We start from the raw sequence: 20,721 nt of genomic DNA, 5'->3' as shown, positions 1-20,721 counted from the left end.
ACAACCTGTGCAAGGGCCCCCAATAGACTGACCTTCCCAACGTGTGCATACGCACAGAGCTGTGCGTACGCACATGTTGTAAAACTCCATTGGTGTGTGCGTGCGCACAAGGCTGTGCGTGCGCACATACCAGAAATCACAAAATTCTGCAACTCTGCAGAATTTTCAGATTTCGACACCAATCTTTGAATGATCATAACTTCCTCTACAAAAATCTAAATTTTACAAACCTTATATCAATTTGAAGAGTTTTCAATGAAATTTAATTTAAATCACATTTCAACAAAATGATCAGAAAAATTTTACCAAAAACCAACTTTTACCAAAACTCACAAGAATCTCAATTTACCAACTTTCATAACCCAACCCAACCAAAACCACATTAATTCTATCCCATATCAGATTTTACCATTTGCCATACTCTAATTTACCACTCCACCATATATAATCATCAATTCTCACTATCTAATACCTAATAATACCCTTACTAACCATCATCATCATCAATTTCAACATCAATCTCCAACATCATACTATCAACATCAATATAGCCATTTATCAATCATTCCAATTCATCAATTATCATACTTTATCCTAACTTCATAACTCATCATATCATTTATCAATAATCCCAACACTCACCTTCAATTACCAACAATATCAATATTTATCATCAATCATCAACCATCTCAACAAATCCTCATTTATAACAATAAATCACACATTCCTCATCAACCTTCATAATCATTAAATACCAACAACCTCATCAAATCATATAATTATTATTATTAGTATTTGGATTCATTCCACACAACACCACCACTTCATTTATCAACCCTCATCAACAACACCAATCACCAATACTCATTAACACCAACAATTCCCAATAATCATCATCAACCACAATAATCCAATACTAACAACAATTAACATCAATTCACATATAATTATTCATATACTAACAACATTCAATCCTATCTTAGGGCTAACTAGCCTAGGTGTCCATAAACATTATATATTACATAAAAGAAACCGAAACCATACCTTGGCCGATTCCCAAATGCACCAAACACCAAAACGAAGCCACCAAGCTTGATCCAAAGCCTCAACCAACTCCAACAAACACCAAAACTCAATCTAACATCATATATATATATATATATATATATATCAATATCAAAACCTAAGATACATAAAACAACTAAACACAAGGGTTTAGTGAAACCTTACCTTACCCAACGAGTTTAGGGGTAAAATCCAACAATTACCCGCTACTAGAGATCAGCTAAACAAGAAAAACCACAAAATCTCCTCAAAAACCAAACCCCAAAAATGCAGAAACTTAGGGCCGGAAACTGGAGCCTGAAGAGAGAGATCTTACCAGATTTCTTTGGATAGAAAGGAAGAGCTCGTCAATCAGAGCTCTGTAGCTCAAGATATGGCTCCCAGAAGGTGGAGGTGAATAGTAAAACCCCCACTCCTCTCTTCTCTCTTCTCATTAGTGTAACAACCCTGATTTTTTTGAGTACGTGAGATCTTTTCTGAAAGTACGGATTTCTCCAAAAGATCAGTAAAGGGAACACCTCTGATGTATCATCAAGCATCTCAATCCTCATTGTCATTATGTCATCTTTAAGCTAGAACATCTTTTGGGGCAAGCTCAATAATGCAATCGCGAAAAACCTAGTTTTTGAACCGTATCGATTAGGAGTTTTGATTCTGGTTTCCGTAAATAGTCTTAGTTTGACGAACCGGACTCGATTCATGAGAGAAGAGAGATAAACGTATAATATCATCATTATATGGGTATTAGAAGCTTCTTGAATGATATTATAAGGTTACCTGGTCAGTTTTAGTTAAAAACAGAAAATCGGTTTAACCGGGTTCACAGTTTACTGGTGCAGCTTAGCACCGGCACTCTCTGATGACTTTAGCAATGCTAAGACCTCTTCATAAATGTTCTATTCTCATAATGAATATGTTACTAGTGTCATTTATGCTAGTAGATTAGAAAATAATTTTTAGAGATGTTTCTACAAGTGTTCCAATACATCTAGTTTTAGTAGTTATACACCTGAGATATTTTAATATTATTTTAACCCACCTCCAAGCCAACCAATCACAACTCACCCTAAACCCCCAAAACCCCCAAGGCTGGTTTATTTGCTCCTTGTGGACAAAATTTCCAAGAGACAAAAAGAGAGAAAAGTTCTTAGTTCCAAATCTTCAAAGCTTGATTTCTGCTGAACTAAAACTCAAATCAAAATTCCAATCCGACCAAAATGATCCTCTCTTCTTTCTCTACATGATCATATGACTTATCAAGGCTGGAATCAAGATGATTTGGCTGCACCATCTCCCTTTTGCTTCGGTTTCAAGGAAACATGCTTAAACATGTGTTTTCTTGATGTTCTTCCTTAGGAATCATGCTTAACTTGACTTGAGGGCCAAGAAACATTAATTTCCAGAAAGTATAAGGTTAGAAATCCCCTCCTAACATGCTGAGTGAGATTCGGTTAGTTGAGGATTTTTGGAATTAAAGTTTTTCTTGATGTGATTTAGGAGGAAAAAGTGCTTAAGGACCACCTGAAAGTCTAACCGAATTAGGAGCAGCAAAACCAGGTAGGGTTTGATGAATTTAATCTTGATTGATTGTGTTTGATTTGTGTGATTATGATATGGTTTGGATGTGCTTGAAATTGATGATTTATATGAGTGATTCTTGTTGAAAATTTGATGAAAATTTGATGAAATTTAATGAAATTCAAGCTATGAATGTGTTCTTGAGTGCAGCTGGAAACCGAAACCCTATAGCTTAAATTGAGGTTCAATTTATGTTAAAATCATGTGAAAAATATAGGGTTTTAGTGGCTGGGAATTTATTATGAATTATGGTAAAAATCGGTTGCTGAAAAGACTGAAAAACGGGTAAAAACAGATAAAGAATCTGAAGAATTTATGAAGAACACAAAGAACACTTTGAGTGTGATGAAGAACATGGAAGAACAGGCCTTAGATCTTAAAAGGGCAAGGAAGTAAAATTTTTGGTATTTGGGGGGTTATTTAGTAATTTTCAAAAGTTATGGTGGTTAAAATAGAAATATTAAAAGTTACGAGTGGTAAAAAGTAAATTTTAAAGGTTAAAAGTTAAAGTGGGGTAATTTTCGAAAATTTAATGATAAAATAATAATAAATAATAATAAAATATTAAATAATAATATTTAATTAAAAATAATATTTTAATAAAAATAATAAAATAATGCGGAAAAGGCAGTTTTCTGTAAAAGCTTTAGAAAGACAACTTTAAGTGAAGAATCTCATAATTACCTTCATAAAACACTTAGGGAGTGGTAATAAAATATTAGTGAGGCAAAGATAAAGAAAATATGAAAATTTGAAGAAAATATAAAAACCAAAGAAAAGTTTGTAAAGTTTTAATGACAGAAAAATAGACGGAGATTAGTGAACGAACTAGGGCAATTTAGTTAGTCCTTGAGCTGCGGCTAGGGTTAGGTATAATATGAAAAGTTAAACTGTTTCAGTATAGACTTAATGAACCTATACTTGGGACAGGCTAACACCGAAATTTACATAAGCTTTAAATACATATGTTAAGCAGAGAAATCAGAGCAAAGTAGAGAAACACAGAGAACAGAGTAACTAGAGTAAAGTAAAGAGACAGAGAGAAAACAAGTAACATAGATACAAAGGAAAGAGTAATTAGAGAAAAGTAAAGAGATACAGAGAACAGAGTAACCAGAGCAGAGTAAAGAGATACAGAAAAAACAGAAACCAGAACAGAGTAAAGAGATATAAAGAGAAAAGTAACATAAGAAGGATATATATATATATATATATATATTAGTTGCTTAATGCAACCCAGAGCTTCTGTAGGAAAACTAACTTACCTACAGCCATTTTTCGCTTCCCTAGAGCAGAGCAGAGTATATATATATTTTCCTGCAGTAAGTAGAGGCTGTCTCAAATGAGCGACTATTATTATATGCGCATTTATTTAGGAACGGAAAATCGTATCCGGGAAATCGAGATTACTCGTGACTTGATAAATGTCGGGATTGTGGGCAGCCGACCGACACATGAGCTCATGGCCTATACTAGGGCTAGACATGCATCATTCTTGTCTGCGCATTATTGTCTGTTGCATTTCTTTTTGGATGTGATCTATTTCTTTATGTTTGTCTGCTTGTATGCTATATCTGTGCTTTACTTTCTTGAATTCTTCTGTTTGTGTTCTGCTTTTTATTTCTCTACCTTCTCTATCTATTTTTATCTCTGTTTACTACTATGCTATATTCTATTATCGTCTGCTAATTGACACCGAATAAATGAACGTAACTGATAACCCCGGCCCTACTAAGAACTCCTTAGTTCTTACCCCCTTCTCTCCCTTCCTCCCCCTTCAGATGGAAGACGGGCGTGATATTCTATGAAGTCGAACACCTACACATTTACGAGGATCCAGTGTACTATGGTTACTACATTTTGAGTGCGGAGCCTCGTATGAGACGTTACGCGTTACAAAACCGTCCCTTCCAACATCCTTTGTATAGCCTACTTTTTGATCCTGACGCTCCCTATGACTTTCCCTTATCCTGGCTACACCCTAACACACCTGGACATCTTTCTCCCGATGGTCTCGAACACCTTATACCAAATCAACCCTTGAATGAGGCGGCACTTGAGCCTATTATTCCTGACGAGTCCGAGATAGCTGGAGGGTACATACCTGTGATTCCACCAGAGTGGGACTTTCCCCCTGAGCCGATTCCCGATTTTCCACAGCCTGATGAGCCGGCACTACCAGACGACGGGGAGCTCCAATATATGCGAACGGACCTGTGCTCGCGAATGGTTTTATGTATAGTGACAGCAGTGCTTCTGGTGGGTCTGAGGGTATAGTTGTAGCTACGGATGAGGAGGAAGAGGAGGATCCTGAGATAGAGATAGAGCAGGATGAAGAGATGGGCGAGCCTCATGACGATTTTCCGGATGGCCACGTGTAGATATAGTCTGACTGTAGTAGGGGCATTCTTTTGATGACACTCTAGTCTGACATTATCTTTTAGTTAGTCTCTCACTTGTGTTAGTACACCCGAGAGCTAGGAGATATATAGTGCTTAGGCTAGCCTGGGTGCCAGCTTAGCAGCTTTTTGTATGGGCCAGGTCCTGGGAGTGTCGTGTATATATTAGCTACGTAGAATAACGAGGATGTAAACTGACTTGATCTTGTGTAAACACTACATGTTTTGTTATAGTGTACATGATGTATATTATCAGCTGTGTTTCTATGTTTCATTATGCTTCCTTTTTATTTCTCTCAATGTATGCTTATTTATTTTACCTCTTCACCGCAACGATGTAAGTTAAATAAAAAAAATTACTCGTAAAATTGGTAACGTTCTAACAAGGAACAGGCTCATATATTAAGTAATAGTTAATAATTAGTAAGAACAAGTTGGTAACACTTGGCTTCTTGTATGACCATGGCATACTGGGAGTTGGGTCGTTACAATCAGTGCCCCTCTCTTCAATTTGAAGAGAAATGAGCTGAAATACTCATTAAATAGGCATATATATGTTGGGCCTTGGGCCCGGTTTGGGCCCGATCCAACCCGTTAGCATTTTTGGTTCGTTTGGCCCACTTTGGGCCAAAACCTTTAAAATTAGTGCCCGGTTTTCAATTCTAAATTATTTCTTACCCCTTTCAAAATAATAAATCAATCTTCAAAATATTATTTTCCAAAATACGTGATACTGGACAGACTAGAGCCGGTACTGCCAGCTTAGGCGCCAGTACACATTTTTACAAAACTTTTCGAAACAGATATATTTTCCAACTCAGAAAAATTCACTGAAATCAAATTTCACATTTATATTTTCAAACTAAAACTTCTAAATTTTGAATCTATTTCGGGCACTAAAATTATTATTTTTATAAAAACGGCTTTGCATGAAAAACTCGAGTTATTACAAAAAATATTTGTACTGATAAGAGATACTACTTATATTCATGGAAAGAATAGTCCTTATCGATACAATTGTTGATTTTTATAAGACATGTAGAAACAATGGTTGAACCTTTAGCTACTTTTCAAAAATATTTTTTGGGTATACTCAACCAGTCTTTAATTGGACTAATTTATAAAATCTGGTCATATAGAGCATGTCTAGAAATCTTCTTTTCATGATACTTGTTATATTCACATACAACTTTTGAGATACTGATGAAAGGAGGTTCATATTTGTTTAATACATCTTCATTTAGTATCATCTACATTTCAAACAAACTTTGATACATATCAAAAGACCAAATTATTTACTTAAGGAACAAGGTCTTAGATAGAGATGTGCCTTAGGAACTTGAGAGATCTGAATTAGTAGCAACAATCTTTCTAACATATCAAATGCTGATGGAAAAGTATAGGAAAACAACTTTCTAATTAGCTAAGTTAAACAACTCAATTAATTTTAATAATTTCAATTTATTTTATTAAATTTTAATTTGAATAATTGAAATTAATGATTTGTTTAAAAAATTAGGTTTTGTAAAACAACCTCCATAACCCCATATTCTCCTCTCCCACATTGCGATAACGCTCCGCGATCATGTCTCACCCCACTCGAAGTACTCTTGCCATCGTCGTCCCTTGGGAGTGCCACCCTCCCTCACGATTTGCACTGCCACCGACCACCGTAGCACCTCCCTTGTGATTCACAGTGTCGTCCACCACCGCAGAGCCATTCTCGTCGTAATTCGCAGCGCTGCCGACCACCACAGCGCCCTCCTTGTTTCGATTTGTCACCAACACCTGCCATTCTCGCGATTTGCACTGCTGCAGCCCTTCCCCTCACGATTCGTATATCACCGCCGTAGCCCCTCCTCCCCTCGTGATTCATAATCACCGCCACAAGATTTGCTCATAAAGAGATTTATCTTCTCTTTGGTTTTGACAACAACAACCTCAACAAGCTTGAAAGGACACTCTTCAAGGTTCAGTCTCTTGTTGACAATGTTAGATCCATTAATCACTCATCTTCTTGTTCTTCTTATAATAAGGCCCAACACCTTTGGCTCAGGGACACTCAGAATCCCTTGTATGAAGTTGAGGACTTTCTAGATGAGATTACCTTAGAAATCTCAAAACTTGCTTCTGCTGATGTCAACGTTGACTTCACCAACAAGCAAGTTAGGAACTTGGTCTTTTCTAAGTTTAAGTTTATTATTTCCTCTCAGATGGTTAAGATGCAGAATAAACTACAAGAGTTAGCTAGGGAAATGGATGGTTCCTTTGTAGATGAATTGCACAAATTGGGTATGCCTTATTCTACTGTAGGAAATTTTCAATCTAGTTTATTATTGGATGAGTCAGTTGTAATTGGAAGAGAGAGTGATAAGAGGGAAGTTATAAAATTGTTGTTGGATGAAAAAATGGGGGGAAGGTCGAATCTTTCAGTGATTGCAATTGTGGGCATGGAGGGTGTGGGAAAAACTATTCTTGCTCAACTTGTCTACAATAATGTTGATCTGGATAGCAACTTTAATTTGGAAAATTGGGTATCTGTTTTTGTTGAGTATAACATAGAAAGAGTCACAAGGTCAATTTTTGAGTGTGCTTGTAGGGAAAAGGTGAAGTTGTCTGATTTAGAACCAATTCAAATGAGACTTGAAGAAATACTCAATGGAAAGAAGTTCTTAATAGTAGTAGATGGCTTCTAGGATGAGGATGAACATCATTAGGATGTGTTGTGCTTGCCATTCAGAGTTGCTGCTCGAGGGAGTAGAGTACTGGTGACAACACGAAGCATGCTTGTTTCAAGAATGGTTGCCACTGCTTATCCTTACCAATACCATTTGCAAACTTTGATTAATGAACATTATTGGCAATTGCTTAAACAAAGAGCATCCTAGAAGTGGCTAACAAAATTAGACTTTCTTATTGTCTTAAGTTTCTTCATTTTCATTCTTATTATCTATATATTATAATCTATATTTTAGATTCTTTATTGCTAGGATTCATATGGTGCTATTACCTTTATGAGTTTCATCTTGTGTGCACTGCTGCAATTGCATACATTTATACATATTTTCTTGGTGTAATTAGTATAGGAGTGTGGATGTTTTTGTTTGCTTTTAGTTGGATGTTTCTTTTTATTGTATATGGATGTTTTTCGGTATAAATTTTTTTTAGGTGGATTTCTACACAAATATACCAAGCATTCCTTGCAGGAGAAGTGCATCAAATTGGGTGGATACTACTATGACCAATGAAGAATAAAAGCTTTGATCACTTGTCAAACCAATGTCTTTAACACATGTGATGACGTCACTGTTTGAGATACTTTTGATACCTTTTGAGATTTTTCTTGAGTTACAGTTGTGAATTTTTATAATACTGTAAAAATTGTATATATTTTATTTTAGTCCTACTTAGTATCTTTTTTCTTGTAGGCAACTTGCATGTTTATGCAAAAATTCAATTGGATGACATCACATGTTTCTTTTGTTAAACAAATAGATATTTCTTTTTATACTAAATGGATGATTCTTCTTGTATTACTTTTGGTCATGATGAATTCCTATATCTACAGTGTTGTAAATTGTATGGATAAGTTGAATGAATATTATGATTCCTTTCATTGCATCTTAGCTTGATGAAAAATTTATAGTTACGTATGTGGGATAAGCTTTTTAATTTTTCATTCACATGGCTTTTGTTAAAGTAACATCTTTTTAGTATGGAAAATGAACTTCTTAATGCTTGACAGAAGTAACATCTACTTAGATCTTTGCAAAAATAATTAAGTACCTAACAGAAGTTACTTATATTTATTTTTTACTACAGAGATGATTAACTGATAGTGAATACATGTATCATAAAAGAAGGAAAAAAATTTGTATCTATTCTATTATTTGTTTAACAAAATTTAATGGAGGAAAAAAAAGATAAGGAAGAGAGCAACAATAATATCTAATTATTTTTTCAAATATGAATGGTGGGTCAGATCATGCAAGACCAACTCCATAATTGTATTGCCTAGCTCCTTACAGCCTTAAATTCATGTTTCGTTCAAGTCTAATCATCTGGGTAACTGAAAGTATCTTCAAAATGTGTCCTTTTTGCAGCCATGCCATCCTGCTCCAACGGTTAGTGACAGTTATTTAAACATGGAGGTAGTAACATATTTATTTGGTGCCTCGTATAAAATGAAACCACATTTACACTGCAGGCCTTCACTTTTCATAAATGCAGGAACCTGAAAGTGAAAAACCTTATCTTGTTAAATAGCCAGCAAATGCACTTAGTATTCACTAGTTGCATGCGGGTTGTTGCATCCCATCTTAGATTGTTAGAACCTCCTTCAAGCACTAATACCGATGGAGTCCACATTAGCATATGTAAGGGTGTTGAGGTCAGAGGTACTGTAATTAGAACACTTGTGTTAGCCTAAAAGAAAAAGCTTTATGGAAGATATTATGATTTCTTTCTAGGGTAATATTAACATGTCACTTTTGATTGTAATTGTGCAATTATTAGATAGTGGTTCATGTTTTAGATTCATATACGCATACCAATTATTCATGACTAGGATTTAGGACATGTGGAATGTCATGCATGTTACTTTGAGGAAAAATGGTACAAAGTACAAAGTATGCACTCTAGTAATTTGTTAAAAGAAAATAATTTGCTGCATAATGTTTGGTTTCAGGAGATGACTGCATCTCAATAGTCCGAAATTCTTCACGGGTGTGGATCAGATTACATCTGGTTAAATCAGAACTAATCTTTTCAAAAGAAAAACAACAATCTTATGGTAAAAATAACATCCGTGATAATTCAGTAAGAACCATCCATTCATAACAAAAAGCAACATCCAATAAATTATAATTAAATCATATGCATACTCAACAAAAATAGACATCAAAATCACATGATTAGAAACATCCAACAATTGAAATCAGAGACAAATCTATTTATCAATCCACCAAAAATTAGAATATTTTCACACAAGAACCAGTATACATTCTTCTAAAACCAGAAACAGAAGAGAATCATCTTCTATTACTTAAAACCCTAACAATATAGTAACTAATTAGAGAACATCTTGGTGAATTCAGGAAAATTAAACATAAATCGACAACAACCGCAATTCCTGAACCTTAGCACAGATTAGCAACATCCAATTTCCAATGAAACCCTAACATGCACTGACCTGTCATCTCAAATGAGGTGGTTCATGTGCAGCAGTGTGCGACAGAGACGGAAACCAGGGGCGTCCTAACGACAGCACCGGCTTTCACGATGCTGCGATGAATGCTGAAGGCGATGGATGTTGTTGACACACCTATTAGAGAAGACAAGTCCACGATGGCATATTCGACTAGCGTCCAATGTAGAGGCAGTAGTAAGTAGAGTCACGATCGACGGGGATGGCTTCCTCGCATGTGACGGCAGTGGCTTCTTCACTGGAGTATTGGACGGTGCTGATTGGGGTTAGTGGTGGGAAAGAAGACATCTAGGGGGCGAGACACAGAATGCACCGCCGTGGAAAAGAAGCTCGATGATGGTATGTAGATGGAGAGAAGAGAGCCGCAGTTGAATTCTTTACGGTAAATAGGGTAAAAGTTAGATATTTGGGTAGATGATTTTTTGGTCATTTGGGTTTTGGATCCAGCCCATTTGAGTTGGCTGGTAGTTGGCAGATACTGAGTTGGTTCCCAAGTGAAATTGAATGCTGATTTATAGTGGCCAATCCATATCTCTTAATTTCTCATATGATAGTTACAATTTAATTCTGAGAAATCAAATAATGAATCATCGAGTATCTTAAACTTGCTTCATCTTAAACTTGCTTCATCTTCCATACAAAGGTGTCTCTTTTTTTTTGGACATACGTAGGGGAGACCTCTTTTGAAAACAAATTCTTGCCTTTGCCATGAATCTTTTCTTTTGGATCCATTACGAAGCTAAATCTCATAGAAGACCATGCTCTAATACCAATTGACGTCGTGAAAAGTGCACAAGAAGGGGAATTACATCATAATTTAAATATTTTTTTACAAAAATGAATGATGAATCCATATTTGATGATAAAATTTGGATTGATTTGAGTGGATTTCATTATATAAACCCACATTTATTCATCTAAATAGCATGCTTTTGTGTTTTCTCTCTAAATTGTGCCTAATTGTGAAAACATACTAATTTGTACTTATTTTATTCAATTTTATTCCACTTTCATTCCATTCGATGCTTTGATGGTTTTGATAAGTGATTTCAGGTGTAATAGGTTGGAATGGCTTGATGAGAGTGGAAGAAAAGCATGGAATTGGGAGAAAACATGAAGAAATCAAAGGAGAGAAGCATTTCAGAGTATGCCCATGCACACTTTCTGTGCCTGCGCACAAGGGTCAAAATCAGCACCTGTGCCCACGCATAGCTCTGTGCGTACGCACAGAACAGAAATCAGCAAGTGTACCCATGCACAACTTCTATACATACGCACAGGAGGAAATTCAGCATGTGTGCATACGCACAAGTCCCTTCACGTGACTTCATTAAAAGTCACGTGGCTTGCGATTTGAGGGGCTTTTTGGCCCATTTCTAAAGTTGTTGAAGCATATATGAAGGGGGAAGTAACACCAAATCATACCATTCTATACCATACTTCATAGAATACACTTAGTTAGTTTTTAGGTTAGTTTTCCTTAGGTTTTCTCTCAATTTTAATTAGGGTTTTGTAGAATTTTATAGTTTCAAGTTTTGATCTTGGTATCTAGCTTAATTCCATTGTAAGTATTTCTCAATTTTGCTTTCAATCACATTACTTGTTATATACTTTCTTATATTTTCATTTCTTTTATCAATATATACATAGTTTGGCAATTTTAAGTTTGAGTTAATGAATTTGATATTTGATGGCTTTTATATGTTTGTTTGAGTTGCCTTTGTTGATTTTGATCATTTGTGGTTTATAGTTTTTATCATTTTTCCAATTTTGCCATGTTTTGTGAATATGCCTACTATGTGTTTGATGAAATACCAATTTTGATTATGGGATAGATTTCTACCCCGTGGCTTGGGGAATGGGTTTATGGATTACTAGAGTCATAATGTCTAACATTTAGTGATAATTCTTGGGTTGTTAGTTGTTATTGTTTCCACTAACGCTAGCTTCTTACTAAGGTAATTAGTAAGTTAGCTAGGATTTGTGGATTAAGCACAATTATTCTCACTTGACTTACTCTTCGACGTTAAGAGTTGATTAGGTGAGATTAATCCATCATAATTATCATAGTTGTGGTTATGGCAAGGAAGGAATTCTATAACTCATCCCAAGTCAAGGTTCTATTTATGTCTTGAACCACTTTTCAATCACCTTAAAGCTTTACTGGTCTATATTACATACATAGTTCCTTTTATTCCTTTATTACTTTATTAATTGCAATTTTGAGCATTCTTTTATCTCTTTATTGCTTGCTTTATCATTGAAAACTCCCTTTGCTTTCTTCACAACCAAAATTGTGTTCTCTTTGTCACTAGTTCCTAGGAAAGACGACCCGAGGTTTAATTACTCTCGGTTATTTTTATTTGAAAACTAAACTTTGATGTTTAGGATTGAATTACTGGTTTGGACTATGCTATCAACGAAACACTTAATTTCAATTGAGAAATTCTAAACTGGCATAAATCTCACTTCATCAATGAACTTAAAAAGCTTTTCAAGTGTTTGACTTATTTGCAGCAAAAATATATGTTAGTTTGGTTATATTGCAAACTTATTTTAAGTTCATTGAAAACAGATTCTAAGAAATAAATATTTGAAAAATATCTTCTGATGTCTTTTACTGACTTCTGACAGACCCTTCAAAGCGGTTTCTAAAAGAATTTGTTAAGTTAGTTGTAGAAGTTGAGAACAAATTTCTACTAGTTTACCTTATGAGTCTCGAGATTTCAGACATATTCGATCATTTTGTGATCCTTGGTTTTGAGAAGACTTAAGGATAGAATATCTAAAGTTCTTAGGTTCTGCTGCAATCTAGTTTGAGTCTTGCCTAAGATGGTCAAGAGAAAGATTATCGGTTGGTGGGGTATCCTATCGAGTCAATTTTTAACCTAAAAAGGCTTAAAGAAATAATATATAAGCTTCTTAGGTCAAGTTGCGGTTTGATATGAGTTTTGCCTAAGAAGGTCAGTAAAATATATAAGGTTCTGGGTTGGCAATCGAGTTATTTCTTAGTTTGAGAAGGCTTGAAGCAATAATATCTAACATTCTTAGGTTTGTTGGATATTCACTCTTAGTCTTGCTTGAGAATGTTAGTTGAATATCTAATGTTCTTAATTGGTGAAAATCCAATTGAGCCACTTTATAGTCCTGAGAAAGCTCTCGGAAATAACATTTGAAGTTCTTAAATTATGCTGGGCTCTAATCTAAGTCAAAGCAATAGCTTGAGAAAGCTTAATGAAAATAATTTCCTTTGTTTACTTATTCTAATAGTAAAACTCTCAAATATTCTTGATGGCTGGAAGTAGGCAATTTAACCGAACCAGTATACATCCACATGTATTTCTTCTGAACTCTTAACTCCTTGTATTTCATGGTCTATATTATTTTTAGTTAAGAGAATCTTAGTTACACTTTTGTTCCAATATGATGATATCTTAGATTATTTTTTTGGTTACCAACAGTGTCCCTCAACTCGACAAACCAAGGACTAATCTGTCGTAGATCGGAGCTCCATTTAAGAGTTTGTTGCTGGCTATTACTACATATATAAGGCGGAATTCAAATTCCAACACTTGTTTAAGTAGACTAGTGAGTTAATTAGTAGAACAACCCAAGTTAGTTTATATCTCAAATTATTTACAAACTAGATCTAAAGTGTCTAAAGGATCTCAGAATCATCCCTACAATCTAAAGTATCGTACAGTTATTTATGCTAAAGGATCTCTAGAACTTACGTTAATATTCTTATTACATACAAGTTCAAAGACTTTATTAGTATTTAAGTTCTCTTGCTTCAAGAAAAATTTGCCATGCATGATTCAACCTTTCCTTCTCGTGTCAAGTATTTGTTCACCTTCAGCGTCTCCCACCATCATCACTTCCTTGGATCTACACTACCTCTATCTTTGTAAGCTCTAACTTTGCTTCTCCATTCAATCATCATCACCTCTCCCTCACCTTTGTTTCTTTTCTTTTGTCGTTCTCTGTCTAGAGGTTTGTTCAATCTTTTGTTATTTTTTTTATTTACATCTAGATTGTTGAATTGATATTGGATTAGAATTGCTCATGATAGTTATTTGGATTGAGTTTGAAAAATAGTAATGGTGATGGTGTGGAGAAGTAGTAGTGGTGATAAAGAAATAATGATAATAATTTAGGATAAAATTGATATTTGAATTAGACTTTTATGTCTTCTATATCACCAATTATATTAAAAACCTTTGTATATGTATCTCTTAGTATATTTGTGCATATGCATTTGTATATGTATATGACATTTCAAAATTAGAAAGGGGTTTTACCCCCATTCTTCATGAAGATAGTATTTTTTTTTCCTTCTTTCACCTTTATAGGGTTGTTTTACTTCCACAATGTTACTAACAATACTTTTTTAAATAGTATGAATAAAACAACCAATACCAAAGAAAAAAGAATTAAAAAATCTAACCAATAATAATAATAATAATAATAATAATAATAATAATAATAATAATAATAATAATAATAGTAGAGTGAATGCAGAATCAGAATACAAAATATATATTTTTATTAGTAATGAATTAACATATATATTTATACATAAATACATAATCAGTGATTTAGTGGCTAATTTTTTGTGTGTACATAACCTTTTTTATTTGATCTTATGTACATGCGAATCAAATACTATCCCCAAAATCTAAATCAAATACAAATTGGATATCCATACTAGATGGATCTCATTATTTTGGTAAACCACAAAAAATGTATCTGAATTATTTTCACACTAACAAAAATATCCTCAAATTATCTAAAAATACGAAAAAATGTCCTCATTTTTTTGTTAACGTAGAGCATCTCATCTCATGAATATGCATTTTTTGCATGCACTAAAATTATTTGAGGGCATCTTTATGATAATAAAATTCGGGGGCATTTTTATCCGTGACAAAATAATTCGAATACATTTTTAGTAGTTTATCTTTTTTATAGTGTTATATTCATGACAAGAATTAACTATTAATTCTGTGCCTAAAATATTTGATAAAAGACCCTAAAATATGTTACCGACAAAAAAGTTCTAGAATAATTTTAAAAGTTAACAAGCATGCTCATTGTAACACCCTATTTTTCCATAAAGTTCTCCACACTTAAACAACATACAATTTCTATCTTAAGCTAACCAAGGATTCAACTTGAGATTTTTATTTTGTTTTTCTGCTTAAGGCTAGTAATGTGGTTTATAGAACAAGAGGGGATTAAAAAGCTCAAGAGGGCTAACAAGAGTGATGTAAAAGGTAGGCTAATTTGGGATAAGTGAGAAAAAATTCAAATGATGGCCTCAATCATCTCTTAGTATGTATATATACTTTATAATTGGACATATAGATTAAAACAAAGTAAAGAACACCAGAATGAAAAAGAAGGGCAAAACACATAGGAATAAAAATTATGGTTTGAATGTAACCATACAATTAAGCTCAAAACTCACAGGCTGTGTGTTCTCTAGCTCAAAAATCATATATCAGTTATACATGTCATGCAAGTAGAAATTAAGAGTTTCCATTATTCTCAATGCAAATCTTAGGGTGCCTTTAAAGTTTTAGTGTTGTTCCTTGATGAAATGTTATTAACTAACTAACATGTAATGATATATATACAAGGGGTGTGGATTGTTTTGATTATGTTAAGGTTTCTAGTTTACTTCCTTTTTATTTTTAATTTAAACCAAACTATCATATGCTAAAAGGGTAAACTATACTAATTAATCCATATATTCTATAACTAATAAGTTTAGAATTGCAACTAAACTAACTGGAAAAGGTATAAACTAAAGTGCAAAATGCGGAAATAGAGTAAAAATATAGCAAAAGAATAGTGTGCAAGTACTGAAAAATGAAAATAAAGATAAAAATACAGAAAAATAAATAAAATAAGATAAAAAGAGTCTGTAGTGGTTCACCAAAAAGATATGCCAGGGATGGCTACCTCCCCAAACTTAAAATAAAGCATCGTCCTCGATGCTCACTCAAGCTGAGTGTGAAGGAGTGTCATCACCGGAAGGATGGGCTGCTTGAGTCTCTGTGGTGGCCTGAGGGTCTGCGGACTGGATAAGGGTAGGAGGATCTGTCTGCTGCAGTAGAGGCTCTGACTGGATAGGAATTTCTGCATCTGCGGCCTGTATCTGGTGTGGCTCCTCCTGCTGTGGCGCAGCCTGCTCTGAGCCTGCCTGCTCGGCCTCTTTCTGTGGATGGGTCTCCTCCTCATGCGCCTCTGCCTCCTCCTCAGATGGCTCTGATGGTGTGTCAGACTCGGAGGGAAAGTCACTGCCAGATCGGATCATCATCTTGAGGTGCTCATAGCGTCGCTTGTTGTGACGCTCAGATCTCTCATATGGCCGCTTGTTGCGGCGCTCCATCTGGTCCAGCTACTGGAATAAGCGGTGTACGAGGTGGTAAACGAGATCTGAGGCAGGTGAAGGTACAGTGGGTGGATCTGGTGCAGTAGTGGAAGAAGAAGGGGCAGCTGAAGGTGTGGCTGTCTCATCAGAAGCGGTCAGGAATGGAGGTGTATAGCCTAAAGCTCGAAACTTCCTGCTGTGAGGGATAATCTTCTTGCAATCCGCAGCAGGTGGCTTCTCATCAGTAAGCTCCCAAGGCACGTCAGCTCGACGGCCTAGCTGGGTGATCAGATATGGGAACGGGAGGCTGCCTCTGACATGGACCCTGGCCATAAAGTGCCGGATGAAGCGTGGCAGATACAGGTCCTTACCCTCCAGCACACACCAGAGAAGGGTGATCATAGTAGCAGGCAGCTCCGTCTCATGAGTGCTCGGCATAACAAAGTTGCTCAGGATCTGGTGCCAGAGCCGAGCCTCATTGACGTGGCGAAAATTGGCGAGTTAATAAATTGTTATAAGAGATACGTTGCAAGTACAGTTCTTAACCAACCGAAAATCTGCTTATCAATTTAGAAGTGGTTGTCACAAAATTAAAATTAAAATACTGGGAGTATGAATCCCAGGTCGTCTCCCAACGAGTTGCAGAAAGATGTGCTATTTTATTAATCAGATATTTTCTAAAAATGGTTTGAGTTGATAAACAGGAAATTAAATTAGAGAATTTATGTAATTTAAATAAAAACCTTGACCAAGAGTAGATTAGTTGGAAGCCCTATCCTTGATGGAGTTCTTCTCAAGATAAAAGTGATAATTAAAGGTTGCCTGCTCAGTTATCCTTTACCAGGTAAAAGAAAGTTAAGCAAGTCGGAAGTCAATTTCTATTCACAAGTCCTAATCCTCTCCATTGGGAAGGACTAGTGTCAGTGATTAGAGGGCGACCCAATGCGAAACCCAACTATAATTTTGCTCTTGAGCATCCAACTCAAGGTCTTCCTATCAATCAACTCCCAACCAAGTTATGAAACTACTCGCTCATTATGTTTGTAAAACCCATAAAATAAGAAAAGGAAATACTAAAAGACATTATAAATAATAATCAAAAGGATCAATTAAAAATAAAAATAGTTCTTGTATTAATAAATTCTAAAAATAATCCAATAATAATTCTGAGTAAATAAAGGGCATGGAAGAGTAAGTGACAAGTAAGGAAACAAACTAGAATGACGAAGTCTTGACGGAGGTAATAACTCTTCTCAATATCCCAGTCCAAAAAGCAATAAAATCAAAATCCTAAGAACTATGAATGTGTAGAGAGAAAACCTAGCGGAGGAGTAAAATCAGATCTAAAACTAAAATTATGTGGAATGAATGTTGTTCTCTGGTCTCTCCATGTTCCCTGGCTCTAATCTGTTTTTCTCGGCTGAAAACTGGGTCAAAACAGGGCCCAAAATCGCCCCCAGTAAATTCTGCAGATTCTGCAGATCGCGCTTGTCACGCGATCGCATCATCCAGGCATTCGCGTCATCCATCATTTTGCCTTGCCACGCGTGCGCGTCGTCCACGCCTTCGCGTCACTTGTGCAGTTTCAATCCGCGCGGTCGCATGAGCCATGTGTCCGCGTCACTGTAATTTCCTCTATGTCGCGCGGTCACGTGAGCTATGCGTCCGCGTCACTCTCGCTGGTCATCTCCTCAATTTCTTGTGTTCCTTCCATTTTTGCAAGCTTCCTTTCTAATCTCCAAGTCATTTATGCCCTATAAAGCCTGAAACACTTAACACACAAATCACGGCATCGAATGGAATAAAGGAGAATTAAAATACAAAATTAAAAGTCTCTAGGAAGTAAGTTTTCAACCATGAAGTATTTTTAGGAGGGAATTATAAATGCATGCTAATCATATGAATAAGTGGGTAAAGATTTGATAAAACCGCACAATTAAGCACAATATAAACCATAAAATAGTGGTTTATCAACCTCCCCACACTTAGTCATTAGCATGTCCTCATGCTTAGTTGAAGGAGATAAAATAAATGAGTAGGAACATGTAAAACTCATGCAATGCAATGCAACCTATATATGTGAATGCAACTATATGATTCTTGTCCACTTGGTCAAAAGTGATTAAGCTCTTCAAGACAATCACAAATCAAATTCCACTAATTCAATTCTTATACAATAAGAACATATAAAAATACAAGAAGGTAGCTCATGAAAGCAGGGAACACAGAACTTAAGCATTGAACCCTCACTGATGATGTATGTACGCTCTAATCTCTCTAGTGTATAGGGCAATCACTCTATCCTTCTCTAATCATGCTTTCTAATTTTTGTTCTTCACCTAACCAATCAACAACAATTAATATACCAATGCAAACATCATGAGGTCTTTTCAAGGTTGTAATGGGGCCAAGGTATGGGTAAGGATACATATATGGCTAAGTAAGCTTATAAATTGAATCTTTAATTAACCCAAGCTTTCACCTAACACACATATATATTCTTTATAGCTTAAATTTCACACCTAGCTACCCAAAATTTCCCTTTCACATTCCTTACTCATTCATCAACTTTATTTTGATTTTATCATATATGCATTGATCTTTGAATTCTTAACTTAGCATTGGGGTAATTTTGTCTCCTTATTAAATTATTGAATATTTTTGGATTTTTTTTTTATAAACATAGCTTATCAATGCACGTAGATTTTTAATTCTTATAGTTTTACATGAGTAGGTACCCAAATTCCCATTATATTATCATGACACATTTCCTTATTATCTTTTGTTCCCACAATTTTCCCATACTTAATTAACACATAATTCTATCTTAAGCTAACCAAAGATTCAATTGGGATATATAATTGTTTTTCCGCTTAAAGCTAGTAATGTGGTAAAATAAAGAACAAATGGGATTTAAAGGCTCAAAGTGGCTAACAAAGGTAATTGAAAGGGTAGGCTTATTTGGGATAAGTGAGCTAAACAAATAATGGCCTCAATCATATGCAAGCATATAAATATATTAAACATTGGACATATAGGATGAAACAAAATATAAATTACAATATTAGAGAAGTAAACACACAAGAATAAAATAATTATGATTAAATAATGTAACCATGTATAAAGGTTCAAATCTCACAGGTTGTGTGTTCTTTAGCTCAAAAACTATGTTCCAAATACAACTTCAAGCAGATTTAACATAAAAGTTTAGATTAAAATTAGTGAAATTTTGTTCTAAAAATAGGGTCTTAGAAGAAACTTATTGTCTTTTCAATCAAGTAGAACATGCATGCAACTAATCTATTATTATGCAATCTATCCTATTCTACAAAAGAAAAACTAACTAAATATCCTATTTTATTAGTGTTAGGGAAGAGAATTTTACCTCCGAAAGTCAGGTACTGACCGACCTCCCCACACTTAAGGCTTTGCACCATCCTCGGTGCCATCTGTCAGGAACAAAGGTGGGCTGGTAGCAGTATCTCCACAGTCGGGACCATCATGGCTCCCTGTGCTGGTAAAAAAAGTGGAGTCCGGGGTGTCTGAGTCTCTGTATTTTCCCTTAAGTATCTCCTTGAGGTATGTGAATCGGCGCTTGTTACGGCGCTCTCTTAGCTTTGCTTTATGTTCCTGCCGATCCAACCTTTCAAGTATCTGATGGAGCAGTTGATTGGTTGTAGGTGCTTGTGGTGTTGAAGGAGAAATGTCTTCAGCCGGTTCAGTAGGCTGGCTTGTAGTGGCTGTTGAAGGTCTGATATACTTCCCGTTAGGGACGTACTGATCATCCCGTGGAAGCATGGCTTTGGTGTCCCCAGCTCTGTAGGAGACTCCGGCTGCTGAGACAAGATCTGAGACCAAGGCAGAAAAAGGTAAGTTGCCCGCGATTTGTACGTGTCCCATAACATTCCGGATGTGTCTTGGTAGGTTCAGAGGTTGATCTGTAAGGATGCACCATAGTAGAACGGCCATGTCTACAGTAAAGGAAAACTCGTGAGTGCTCGGAAAGACGTAGTGGGACATAATCTGTGCCCATACGCGAGCCTCCAAGGTAAGTACGGAAGCCAATATTCCCTTAGGATGGGAATGATGGTATC

The 20,721-nt window shown here is 35.5% G+C and overlaps 1 protein-coding gene across 1 annotated transcript; it reads left to right on the top strand.

The window, feature by feature from the left end:
• Positions 1–7,255: 7,255 nt before the first annotated feature.
• On the top strand, positions 7,256–7,738 carry LOC148581235 (putative disease resistance protein RGA3). The gene has a single exon (XM_088492333.1). It carries the CDS (start codon positions 7,256–7,258, stop codon positions 7,736–7,738), a length of 483 nt encoding a protein of 160 aa, XP_088348459.1.
• The last annotated feature ends 12,983 nt before the right edge of the window (positions 7,739–20,721 follow it).

Source organism: Arachis ipaensis, chromosome B10 (genome assembly GCF_059453495.1).
Source record: "Arachis ipaensis isolate K30076 ecotype BB chromosome B10, ASM5945349v1, whole genome shotgun sequence".
In the NCBI taxonomy this organism is placed as follows: Eukaryota; Viridiplantae; Streptophyta; class Magnoliopsida; order Fabales; family Fabaceae; genus Arachis; species Arachis ipaensis.
Note: the sequence above shows the minus strand (reverse complement) of the source record. Positions and strands in the feature narration are given on the sequence as shown.